The sequence below is a fragment of the Hesperophylax consimilis genome, chromosome 5 (genome assembly GCF_061612785.1).
Source record: "Hesperophylax consimilis isolate HC1 chromosome 5, BYU_Hcon_1.0, whole genome shotgun sequence".
Classification (NCBI taxonomy): domain Eukaryota; kingdom Metazoa; phylum Arthropoda; class Insecta; order Trichoptera; family Limnephilidae; genus Hesperophylax; species Hesperophylax consimilis.
Genome location: NC_142840.1, coordinates 23,333,974 through 23,347,822, shown reverse-complemented (window position 1 = coordinate 23,347,822; position 13,849 = coordinate 23,333,974). Strand labels below are relative to the sequence as shown.

Sequence of the window (13,849 nt, the reverse complement as noted above, 5' to 3'; positions counted from 1 at the left end):
TAAAAGCATAGATAAACCACTCAACCATAAATAAATCACTCACCAAAAGACTCAACAAAATAAAGTCAAAATTGGTCAAAATAATATCATTGCCAACATTGATGCCATATTTCAAAAATTAAAACCATGTTTCAGGGGTAAAAAAAAACATGGTTTATCATGTAATGAAACCGAGTTTTTCGTAAGCTTTTTATTGCATTTAAGTAAGAAAACAACGGTAGCTAAGTAAATTATCTATAATTCTTTATTAAAAAAATAACTTTATAATTTTCCTTTGAATAAAAGGAAGTTTTTTTTTCTTTACTGTCAATTTTTTAAACCTCAATTTTAAATTAAATGGTTATATTATTGTTTGAGTACTTTTTTAAAATTAAATTCAATATGTTTTTTCAGATCCAGAAAGTCTCCCATAAATCGTAATATAATTTATTTTCTCTACATTTATTTTTGTTAATTTAATTGATGTATTTATAAATTGACAAAGATAAAAAATAAATAAATAGACGTTGTGAACCCGTGCTGAAGTTCAAGAACTACATTCAACTACATTCCTTAAGTTGGGATTTCCTCCATGCTAAAATATCGTATCTTACTCAAACTACATTATGTGTCTCGTTCTACATGCTTTTTTTAAAAAAACTGTTGAGCTCTTATCCAAAAATCCATGAAACCGTGTATCTGGCAACACTGCCACAAATACACATATATACCACATTGATAAAAAAATCACAACAAAAATAAAACAGTTGTATCAAAGACGGCAGTGGTTGTATTCTATATTGTCAAATCGCTTGAAATTTTGATTGACGAAAAATGGAACTTTAATGCGATATTATTTATCCTTCACGTGGATGTAAATAGTTGGCTTATTATAAACAAGATGTATAAAAGTGTATTTTCAAAAAATATTTATATGAAGCGTGGCCGGAGATTCTAAAAGATTACCAAAAAGCATATCGCCCACTTACTATTTTTTTCACCTCAGTTCCTTATTGTCCCCGTTCTCCCCTATTTAAAATAATTGTGAGAATTTACTATAATTTGGTTTTCTTTCGCATCAAATTTATAGCAAATTCCTATTTTTAAATCCCGAACGAAAGAGAATACCCGAAAATGACTAGATAAAAAATGGTAATTTCGATAGAATTTTGTTTCATTTTTGAGGTAAAGGAACTTGTGGGTATTTTAGAAAGTTTACGCATTGGCAACCCTGCTCGAAGACCCGCCATAGATGAAATTCAAAGTACCACTTTTGACAGCAACTTTTCTGACTTTTTTCTATCTCCTGAATCCCGATCAAACATCAAACATTGCTGCAGCCGGCAGTTGTCATCTGCGTTTGTTTTTCTAACTTTCTTCGTACTTCTGGTGGAAATCTTATGGTTTTTCGCCAATTATTCTGCACTGTGAAATGACCATACACTTAAAATACGGATTTTCCACGTAGCTTGTGATCAATAAAATTTTTGAGTTCGGCTTAGATATTATTTATTAATCGGAAAGAAATGGAAGCTCCACGAGACGAAACTGCCGAAGAGAATTTTGCAGTGAGTATTCATTGTAATTGAAATATTAAATAAATATCATTGGTTTTTGTAGAATGGAGAATTCATAAGATATGCATTGTTGACAGACAACCCCAGATAGGAATGTGGATTTCCAGCCGGAATCCCGACACGAATGCTCAATTTGTTTGAATTGGCTCCAAGAACCTGTCCTGACACCATGTGGCCATCGATTTTGCAAGGAATGCATCTTAGCGTGGCTGCAGTAAGTTTTATTGATTATCAATTCTATTTCAAAATACAGCATTCAGGTATACAGCATACGTTTTCATTTAGAAACATTTGTGCTGAAAATGAAGTAAATTGGTAGAGATTGCAAGATTTAGTCTCGGTTCGACTGACTGAGCATCTTACAGTTACATATCAGGTTGTCGATCGTTATCTATTTACACTTTGTTTCCAGGAATAAAGACTTTTGCCCCATAGACAACTTCAAACTAAACAAGGAAGCTGACTTATTCCCGGATAATTATACAAAAAGAGAAATCCTGCAGCAGCGGGTGGTGTGCCCCTTTGCGATGAATGGGTGCCCTGTTCAGCTGGGCCCCCTGGAACTGGAGGGGCATATCAACCAATGTGAACACCGGAATACGGCCACCCGCTCCAGTCTCAGAGAAAACAAGATACCGTGCTCATTCAAGGATCTCGGCTGCGACTGCATCTTGAAAAATGAAGAGTATCTCGCAAGGCATATGGAATCCAGTGTACAAAATCACTTGAGAGTGAGTTCAATTATTTATTTGTAGAGTCATTTTAGTCATGGCATAAATATTTAACTCTTTGCACGCGGCCGTATCAACTGTTGTTACGGCAAAAAGTCTATACTCACACGCGGCTGTATCAACAGTTGATACGGCAACTTTGACGGCCGATATTCCCGCTCTCTTTCGTCATAAATGTATTTCTTGCTCACTTGGACATTTGTAGAACTATCACGATGCTGACATCTACAAGAATTTCTCAAAAATAAAATTGTATTTCATAAAAAAAGATCGATAACCAAGTGCGCCTCTTCGCGCCTTTTAGTCCTTTAGTTTACATTTTTGTCAACGGATGGCGTTAGTACTAGTTTGTCATTCACAACTTTTCATAACTAAGAATGATAAGTGATCATGGTGTCCCACTTGTGTCTATAAACACAGTGGCCTAAGTACACACACACCGAGAGTGGTTTATTTATGACGCCGAGTGAATGGCGGGACCACATTCAAAAGATACGGTACGTCTTTGTATGAAATTTTATGTTTTTGTTTTTATAAACATCTAAGAGTGTTGACGCACGAGGATTTGTTTTCATATTGTGGAGAATAATCTGTTCTGTCTATATAGTCCAATAAATCATGCAACAATGCTATAATTTGACATTTAATTGCATGCATAGGTATTTGAAAATATGTACCGCGTACGGGTATAGATAAAACGGAGCAAATTAACGCGTTCAAAAGGTTAATCAAAGAATATTTTATGCTTTATATTATAATGTTTATCGCAGCCCGCTTGCTCGACTGTCTCTATTAAAAACTGCCTGTGTATCCATGGTCCGAGATGATGTTTATTCTTTTTTAAAGATAAACCAGATAATTGTAGGAAGTATATCACACCAGGGGCTTCATTCTCAAATAGCGATCAAGAGTTATTAGTTATGCACCATCTACAAGAAAAATTACCCGTCGTCTCGACGAATGTTTCATTTATGTGCAATGTCGAAGGGTAGAAGAGATGAATGAATAGTGTCTATGTTTCTGATGTTTTTGACGCTTCTGATGTTTCAATACATCAACGCATCATTTAAAATAAATTTAATGCTGCTAACATCTGGAAAGCAACATTGCAACTTTCCCTGAAGTCTGGCTCTATACCTTTTGGTTGGAAAAAAGCAGTCCTTAATCCTATTCCAAAGAAGGGTGACGGCTCCAACCCGGCTAACTACCACCCTCTAGTGATCACATCAGTTCTATCCAAGGTGATGGAACGTGTGATCAATGACAAACTGCCCACGTACCACGGGAGGAACTAAATTATTAACAAACGTTAATATGGATTCCTGCAGAGCCTCTCGTGCGGTGATCTTCTCGCATATGTGACTTATGTTTGGGGGCGGTGCCAGGAGTGTTACGGTGAGACCGAAACATTTACACAGGACATTTCCAAGGCCTTTGACTGAGTCTGGTACAGAGGACTTGTCGACATACTACTTTCTTATTGACTTCCCTTATCCTTGTGTACGTGGATTGCTGACTTTGTTGACAATTTGTCATCTTATGTGAAATACGCCCACTGCAATAACAAATAAAAAATAAACAAAAACAAATATTAGCAATAACTTTAACCCATCGGTACTTTCAACACCTTTGTTCAGTTTGTAATGTTTTCGGTGTATTTCAAATGGCTATATATATCTTTGGGGATCTGGTGAGAAGACACGCAATGAAAGAGATTGTGAAGGTCACAGTTTTTTATTGAGTCAGGATGCCGTATATTAGTTGACTTCAGGACCGATGATGAAGACTCCGGATGCAGGCGGTGAGGTGCTGGTCAATGTGCGGGCCTTTGAGTCGACGCCGCTGCTGGTGACCGGACTCGTGGAGGTGTCAGGTACTGGTGAAGGCCATGGGTCTTCCAAGTGCTCCAGTGCTGAACAGGGAAGCCGAAGGTGCGGTGGACCTGGTCGACGGTTGTGCGGGAGATGCATAGACCGGCGAGGATGTCGCGGGGTCTAGGTGCGTGGATGTAGCGCTGGTCAGATGTGCTGGAACCAGGGCGCTGCGATTATCCCGTTGGAGTCCATGGATGAACCATGCAAAGCCGGGTGTATCGTCCTGTGCGCAGCGGAGGTGCGCAGGTTGTCACTCGCGAGACTTGCAAATTGTTGAACGACTAATGACTGACAGCTCGCTGCGTCTTATATAGTCCATCCGATGGCGGTAGTAACTACGCGAGACCGCTGGTAAACTGGAGGTTACTAGTTCAATCTCGATCCTTCGATCGTGCTGGGAGTACGCCTAGGCAATAGGCTAGAACCTTCTAGCGAATGCCCGAAATTTACCTAGTCAAACTCGCAAAGTATTGTCGTAGGTAGCTCGCTTGGACGTCGCGAGTAAGTAGCTCGTAGACAGCCGGCAAGTACTCGTGGGCCGTAGGTTGGAACGTAGGAACATTTCGCATTGCGTCTCGAGTGTTCTAGATAAACTTCGTAGCATATTTTTTAATTTTCCGTAATAACAAAAACTGTTTTAGAAAATAGATAAAATTATCTTTCCGGTGAACCCATTTAAAATGTATATTACTATTTCTAAATAATAAAATTATTGTCAAAAACGCTACTTAATTATTTCCTTAATTTTTTCCTCCAATCATAGAAAAATTGAGAGAACTCGATATTTCGAAAACACATTCATTTTGTTTGAGGAATTAGTAAGAAAACTGTACCTTCACTTTTATCTCATTCATATAATAAAAAATAAGAAATAATTTTTCAATTTAAACCGACTACGAAAGCGACACGAAATATGAATTATTCATTTTGGCTATTTTTAGGATTTTATTAATAAATTACAGTATAAATATTTGAGGTAAACTGGAAAGAGTTATTATTTCTCTGTCTAACGTCAAAAAAATTACATTTTTCCGCATGATAGAAAAAAGATAAAAATTCTTAAAATATGGACCCCCGGTCACATATGACCCTAAAACGCTGGAGGGGTTAAAACAATATGTATATGTTTAGATATAAATGATATCCGCCCTGAGGGAATGGGTTAAGAGAATGCTGCTTGTTAAAGAGAAAGTTCAATGTGTGTTGGCTGTTTCAGCTCCTGATGACAGCCTATTCCACGCTGAAGGTGGACCAGAACCTGGCGGGGACCAGCACCAGCCAATTGGAGCACGAGGCCACGGCCTTCTGGGACCCTAATGACAAGGGGGAGGAGGCAGCTGCAACCCAGCAAAGTTGCGGACAGGCCATACCCATAAAGGCCCTCATCAGGTATAATATAATAACCCTACAAACTTCCGCACCAAAACCCACATCTCTCATCATGCGCAGAAAGACCAACGAGTTGGGTTATCTTACTCTTATACACCACTGTCTAGCTTGCTAGAGCTGACCATTTTACCAGTCACCAGGGTTAATAATTGTTATGTTAGGACATTTCCGTTAGTCTCTCTGTATTCTAGCAACTGAGTCGTATAGTTCCTATCTACGATAAGTCCACTTTCGTGAAATGTTGGCAAATTGATATTTTTTAATTACAAGGTTTTTTAAATAAAAACTAGAGAATTATTTATTAGGTGGGCTTTGTTGTCAAACTACGGATGTAAATAATAAGATAAAACCATGAATTTCTTAATAGTTTAGGAGTAATTACGTAAATAATGATGGACTTATCGGCATTTGAAAGTAACTGTCAAATTAATCGTATATAGGAACTCACCAGCCTGTGACTTATCGGTGTTTGTTTCTCAACACCGTTGACATGTGAATGACAAGTATAGGGCCAACAAAAAATTAGATTTAAAGGAAACGAAAATATTTAATAATTTTTTTTTGAAGTGAAACTTCTTTACGCGCGTCATGCAATTTCGTGGACCGGAGTAAAACCAACTCATGACCGAAACGAAAATGCGGGACCGATTAAAGTTCATTTGATCTAGTCAAAGTTTTGAAGTAAAATATAAATGCTTCTTAGCTCATCTCGACAACTGGCGTTGGTGGTGTAATGGTCAGCATAGTTGCTTTCCAAGCAGTTGATCCGAGTTCGATTCTCGGCTATGGCAAATTATTTTTTTGTTTTTAACGCCTTTTTTTTTTTCAATGGTTGACGATAATATCAATCCACTAAGTAATATTTTAGGCCTGTAGAATAATTGAAAAGTTAAAGAATGATATAAAATTTTTTATGATGTTAACGATAAAAAAATAAAAAAAAACATAAAATTACCATAAAAAATGGGCCAACGGCACGCGGTGTTCCCAAGCGGTCACCCATCCAAGTACTGACCGCGCCCAATGTTGCTTAACTTCGGTGATCGGACGAGAACCGGTGTGTTCAACATGGTATGGTCGTTGGCAAACGCTAAACAATATTAATTTCTATTCTACCTGCAAATAAATATATGAAAATTAGTATAAAAAAGCCCTAATAATACTGAAAACATTAGCAAGGTGTGTGCGACGTTGATAAAAATAATCATTACATACGCGCTTGAAAAAGATCGTAATTACATCCATAACTTTGTAGGAATTTTTTTTTTCAATGGTTGACCATAATATCAATCCACTAAGTAATATTTTAGGCCTGTAGCATACTTGAAAAGTTAAAGAATTTTATGATATTATTAATTATAGTAACGATAAAAAAATAAAAAAAAACATGAAATTACCATAAAAAATGGGCCAACGGCACGCGGTGTTCCCAAGCGGTCACCCATCCAAGTACTGACCGCGCCCAATGTTGCTTAACTTCGGTGATCGGACGAGAACCGGTGTGTTCAACATGGTATGGTCGTTGGCAAACGCTAAAAAATATTAATTTCTACTCTACCTGCCAATAAATATATGAAAATTAGTATAAAAAAGCCCTAATAATACTGAAAACATTAGCAAGGTGTATGCGACGTTGATAAAAATAATCATTACATACGCGCTTGAAAAAGATCGTAATTATATCCATAAATTTGGAGGAATTTTTTGAAGTGAAACTTCTTTACGCGCGTCATGCAATTTCGAGGACCGGAGTAAAACCGACTCATGACCGTGACGAAAAAAAGGGATCATTTCGCTATAGGAGCCTAGCTAATATTATATACCTAGTTTAACTCACTCTCCTAACTCATCTTCGCTGTCTACAGGCAGAGCGCACGACTGTGGTCGTGAAGAACCGAGGTTCGATCCCCGCTTTAACTAATTTTTTTTTTCTTTTTTTATAACTTTTAATTTTTTTTATCACATGCTACTTATAAATATGTCAATAGACAGAAAAAAAGAGAGAATGAAATGAAAAGAGAGAGAGAGAAGAATACTAGAAGTTTCACTTCTGTCTTGCGTAGGCTTGACACACCCATTTTTTTTTAATAAAAATTTGTTAAGAAAAGTGCATAGAAGAAAAATAAAATAAAATACAAATGTACTTACGTAATTTTTTTTTTTTTTCATGAGTTTTTTACAAAAAAATACGATGGATTAGAATATGTGTTTACAAAAAGAAAATCTAAAATTATTTTTTTTTATTGTTTTCCTAAAAAAATAAACAAAATATTTTTTGTACTCTAAACAAAAGTAAACAATTATTGCAATATTTAAGAATTAAACAAAACCAATTTATAGAACGAAACATATTATTATTATAAAAAAGTAAATGCAGATATTTTATGATTACAATTTTTCTGTATTTATCACAAAATATTCAAAAACTATTGTGCTAATCAACTAAATTATAGAACAAAACACAACAATATTATAAAAAAGGAAATGCAAATATTTTGTGATTACAATTTTTCTGTATTTATCACAATAAATTCAAAAGCTATTGTGCGAATAAACTAAATTATAGAACAATATATATTATTAAAATGATTAAAGAAATGTAGCAATTTTATGATGATAATATTTTTTTTTTGTATTCATCTCGATAAATTCAAAAACATATTTTTTATACAAAAATCGAGGATTTTCAATTATTAATTCTTAATAAAAACTCGTGGTTTTAAACAAAACAAGTGTATTATTTTTATTAAAAAAACTTTGGTAAATTTGCCAATAATATTATGTACCTTACTTATTACAAGAAATAAACAAATAAAATAAAAAACTTTTGTTAATTTGTTAATAGTATTGTGTACCTTACTTATTATTAGAAATAATAATTTTAAAAAAACTGTAATAAAAATTAAACTTGAAAACAATAAATACAAACTTTAAAATTATTAAAAAGAACTGAGCGAAGTTTTGGGATCACCCAGTAATGACCGACTCTCAATGAATGATTCCACTCAAAATAGGAGATTTTTAAGGACCTATTATGGCTATCCACGTGTTTTTTCCTTGATTCCTTGATGATGACTCACTTTCTAGATGTATTACCCGCCACTTGAACAACATTTGTGGTTAGATCGGACATTATTTAGCTGTAAAAACGTATAAAAAGGCAGACACTTTTACAAAACACCACATCAACAACTGCTTCAGCGGCCATGTTAGAATTTTAAAAATGCTTCCCCCCCATTGGCTGCCTGCACGAAATCTTTCTCGCTCATTGGCTGCCTGCACGAGCGGTAGACTTATTGGCTTTTGGAACATACTGCTCCGTGGATTTATCGTTGTTTGGAACTCATTGCGATTTTTAAATCCACTTTTCGTAGGATTTTACGGCCGTTTTGAACTCATTGATATTTGATTAGTGTGCTAAAGAGCCGCTAGAGTAAAACTGCATCATTAGTTCATTTTTGGAAAATAGTGGACTTATCGTAGATAGGAACTATACGACTCAACTGTCGCATGTGTTTCTGTTCATTTGGTTTTGCAACGTTTTTTATTTGAATAAGTTTACAAAATGGAGTCTTTTTATTTTTTTATTTTTTTTATTTTTTTTTTTTATTATTTTTTTATGTGACACCTCACAAGAGTATCCCTGCCTGTGCAGTGCACAGACAGGGGAACTATGTCACCACCCGGTTGGGCGGCGTTGTGAGGCGGAGTAAGGTAGGGGCTGTAGGAAGGGATTTGTTAATGCGGGCCTTGAAGAGGCTCGGATTATAGGAGGGAGGAAAAACAGATGCCGGTAGCTCGTTCCACATACGAGCCGACTTACACAAAAACGAGTCGTAAAAACGGCCCGTTCTCATGAAGCCAACGTCAACCGTGAACAGGTGTTCAGTTCGTGTCCGTCGAGTTTCGCGCACGTGCACCGGTGCATCAGGAATCAATGCTGCTAGCTCTTTGGAGCAGGCTCCATTGAAATACCTGTAGAACAGACACAGCATGCCTACATTGCGTCTATGCATCAGAGAAGGCAATCGGTCTGTTAACAACGGATTGTCAATCAGACGGATCGCTCTCCTTTGCACAGATTCAAGCAGGTTTATCAAGTATTTTGGGGCACCAGCCCAAAGGTGGCTCCCAAATTCAATAGTTGGGCGGACTTGAGACTTGTACAGGGTCAGCAGCTGGTCACTGTTGAAGAATCTCCTAGCCCTGTACAAGACGCCCAACTTTTTGGAGGCCTGATTTACTCGGGCTTCTATGGATCCCCGATACTTGAGCTGGTCTGATATAGTAACTCCAAGCATTTCAATGGAGTCTTTATTGGGGAGAGTGCTCCCATCAAATTGCACCAGACAGTCATTGATCTCCCTCTTTGCCGAAATCAGACACGCTTGGGTTTTTGAGACGTTGAAACTGACCAAGTTGGCCTTACCCCAGGCACGAACCATCTCTAGGTGGTGGTCAATTTTTCGCTTCAAAACTTCCCGAGCTGTTCGGACATCATAGGTGGAAGGGGGCCTGTCAAAAAGATAACCCTCGTGAACGGTGCTGTCATCAGCGTAGCAGTGAATTGGTGCACATTCAACGAGATCGTTGATGTGCAATAAAAACAGCGTCGGAGACAGCACAGATCCTTGTGGCACCCCCGCATTGATTTGGTGCGGTGAGGAAGAAGAGCCGTCAACCACGGTTTGAATTGTTCTTCCCCTCAGAAAGTCCGCAATCCAACTATGCAGGGTTGGGTGGATCCCATACGATGGTAATTTCCCGATAAGCGCCCGGTGCCAGACTCTGTCAAAGGCTTTGGAGATATCCAACCCGACGGTTTGGGTTTCACCAAAACGTTCCATGTACCGCCCCCAAATATGCGTTACATATCCGAGTAGATCGCCACACGATCGGTTTCGACGAAATCCATATTGCCGATCGCTTAGGATATTGTTATTCTCGAGATATGTGAGCAATTTGTTGTTAACCACCCTTTCTAATACCTTCGAGAGTATGGAAGTGATGGCTATGGGGCGGTAGTTAGAAGGGTCGGAACGGTCCCCCTTTTTTGGGATTGGGTGGACGATTGCCTTTTTCCAAAGATCTGGCACCTTTCCACCTTTGAGAGAGAGCCTAAATAATTTCGCGAGCACTGGAGTCATTTCTGCAGAACACCTCTTGAGGACCAAGGCAGGTATTCCGTCCGGCCCACTGGCTTTGTCGACTTTCAGCTCGTTCAAGACTCGGAGAACCTCTCTGTTCCGGATAAGACGCAAGACACTTTAACTTTAAACTAGTGCAAAAACAAATTGACAACTGCTGCTGGACATCTCTTAGAACTTTGCTCTTGGTTTCAGTAAAGTTGACGTTTTTTACCAAAACTTTCTGAATTATTTGTTATGCATAGACGTAGCTATGCTATCCATTCGTGCTTTGTCTTCAGAGTGTTGGCATTTTCGGAGAGAAATTTTGAAGGATTTCTTACTTGTTTTTCTTTGATCTGCAATACAGCCTTCTGTAGGTTTTCCGGCTGGAACCCAACAAAGGAATACATACCTTAAATGACGATACAAAGTTGACACTTGATCATTCCACCCAGGAACAATGTTGTACTTTTTTTTGGGTTCTTTATTTTTAATTGCTTGTATGGCTATGATTCTCATTATTTAACAATAGTGCCGTAGAGAGAATCGAGTTCTATTTTGTGAGCCTGATTATCACATTTAAGAATGGCATCTGGAGGTTTTATTATTGACAGTAATTTATTTGTCATGGCGTTGTAAATTTTAACGTCAATTCGAATTCGCCGCCCATTTTCCAAAATCTCTTGGTCAATTTTGTCTGTTTTATATAATGGGGAAAAGATCCAGATCTATTTGGACAGTTAGTGGGATATGAACTGACCATGTCGCATTGGATGTAATGTTCACACTCCTCACTGCACTATTCAGCCCCTGTCTTAATGCAGTGATCAAGTCATCTGGTGCTTCCGTGGGCATCACTTACATTAGTTAATGTATCAGAGCTTAAATGCATAATTTCTGTGTGTATAGTTATTATCTGTACAGAATAACTAAACCACAGACATTCACATTAATTGACGATCCAATCAGGGAAAGGGGAACAAACCAAAATGTGCAGAGCGCCGGAGGCAGCGTGACAGTCCCACTTTCGATGATTTGTCAATAAATTAATCTCACTGTACACGGGCAACTCGCATTTGTCATATCACCATTCGGTCCTCGAAAATAAAAATCTGCCAACGAATTACTGTCCTTTTTACGATGGTGCGCAAATTTCTGGCTGCTTAAAACCAGAGGCAGCTCTAGGGGTCCAGAAGTGGAAGGTCAATTGAAAAAAAATGAATATGAAATGTTAATACATATTGCTAATGCGTAATGAATATAACTTTACTTTTATGCGCATGTCTGGTTTTTTCAATAGGCGCTCTTCGGTGATCAATGTATGACTGATGTCATGGTTAATTCTAAACATTCTCGAACCCTCCTGGTGTCAAAAATATGGTCACATAGCTTGCCTCCAGCTCGTCGAAATGATAACCAGATTTCATGTTAGGACAAGTCTATTAATTTGGATGTCTATGAATTTTTCACAAAAATGGCCCTGTAGAATTTATCTGATTATTATTATGTTTATTAAATTAAAGAAAAATGGTACAACCTGCAGACAAGCTGCTTTGCAGATCTGGCAGCACAGCGTAACTACTTTTTGTTTTTATGAAAATTTTGTAATATGTATCAGTGTTTTAATAATTAATTACACAAACCTATTTTTGATTCTATAATAAGTGTACTTCTTAATACTTCTGAACCATACGGCGCTAGTGCATTGAGAGTGCATTGTAGCCCTTGTATTCTTGATAAAATTATGCGTGTACTAACCGAGGGTAGAAAGTAAAAGCGATTAGTATTCACAAATCGTGTAGGCATAATTTGTAATGAATTTATTTGTTGTAACTTCATAAAGCATACACCGCTAGTACACTGTGTATATTTTCAGGTCCCTATTTGAAAAGGTGATAATACTGGAGCAGCAGAACCGTGAGCAGGATATCACCATAGGAAATATGTCGCGCGTGTTGAAGTCCATCACCACCAGCCAGACCAGGTTCTTTGAAGACCTCTCGCTGAAGTACTGCATGGGCTTCTATGTGTGGAAGATAGACACCTTCAACAGCAAGCTAGAGCATATGGTGAGAAACCCGGCCAAGATGTTCTACAGCCAGGGCTTCTACACGGCACCTAACGGCTACAGGTAACACACATCAGCTTCTTCTCAACAGTAGAGGTGTTTCCTAGTGCAGTGATGATGAAAACTACCTATCAAAAAAATATCTATGAAAATGTTTGTCTTTTTTATTGTATTATATTATAACTAATTTTCAAATTACAGATTCTGTTGCCGAATGAACTTATCTCCTATCCACAATAAGAGCATCGCTCTACACGTCCACCTGATGAAGACTGACAATGATGAATTTCTCGAGTGGCCCTTCCATGGCAGCATTCAAATCACCTTAGTCAACCCTTCCTTCCCCAAGATGTGCCTCAAGGACACCATGATGTCCGTGCCTACCCTAGAGGCCTTCCAGAGACCCAGGTCTGACATATGCCCCAAGGGATTTGGCTATGCTAAATATGTCTCCATTCATAGCCTAAAGCTACAGGGGTATATTGCTGACGATTCTGTTCATATCAGAATCAAGATTCAGCAAGTTAACCCACCTCTGAGGTCTAATTAATCTCGTCTCGAGGGAACATTTCTTTTCTTATATGAAACTGAGTCCAGAGATGTAGTGATTTGGGTAGTCACCAGCCGTAGTGCTGACAAAACAAATACAATACGTGATGTATATGTATTTGATTGTGCTATGGCGAAGAGCCAGTCGTTTATTCTGGTCTCGAAAGGTTGCCACCTCACTTTCATTCTTAACACTACCAACCTGCACGGTGCAACATAGGCGCACTCTCATTCTCAGGTAGCGCAAAGGAAGCACTACTCGAACAAGAAAAATGAACTAAATTATGCAAATTAATCTACCCTTTCCAGTATTTGATTTTTTCATTGAATAGCAGTAAACACTTACAATATATATACATATTATATTAAGCCAAGTTGGCACAGTCCAACTTTTATATGGCAAGCAATGCCAATGTTTTCTCAACACGATGTACTTATTCATTCCAATATTTTTAAATATGTAAATATTTCCTATCATTAAGATGATGTGAATGCCGCACAAGTCCCAACTGCTCCCAACCATCTAGAGCTAGTGAGACTATGGCATCCCCAA

General features: G+C 37.7%; 1 protein-coding gene and 2 non-coding genes across 3 annotated transcripts; 1 reads left to right on the top strand and 2 right to left on the bottom strand.

The window, feature by feature from the left end:
* The first annotated feature begins 1,265 nt into the window (after positions 1 to 1,265).
* On the top strand, positions 1,266 to 13,509 carry LOC149423661 (TNF receptor-associated factor 6-like). The gene is made up of 6 exons (XM_089632067.1): positions 1,266 to 1,547; positions 1,634 to 1,770; positions 1,969 to 2,287; positions 5,378 to 5,550; positions 12,556 to 12,810; positions 12,949 to 13,509. The coding sequence occupies exons 1-6, from the start codon at positions 1,506 to 1,508 to the stop codon at positions 13,295 to 13,297; spliced, it is 1,275 nt and encodes a 424-aa protein (XP_089488193.1). The 5' UTR covers positions 1,266 to 1,505; the 3' UTR covers positions 13,298 to 13,509.
* On the bottom strand, positions 6,517 to 6,635 carry LOC149423663 (5S ribosomal RNA). Its single transcript, XR_016302251.1, has one exon. It is a non-coding gene; the product is annotated as a 5S ribosomal RNA (ribosomal RNA).
* On the bottom strand, positions 6,959 to 7,077 carry LOC149423662 (5S ribosomal RNA). Its single transcript, XR_016302250.1, has one exon. It is a non-coding gene; the product is annotated as a 5S ribosomal RNA (ribosomal RNA).
* Positions 13,510 to 13,849: the final 340 nt, after the last annotated feature.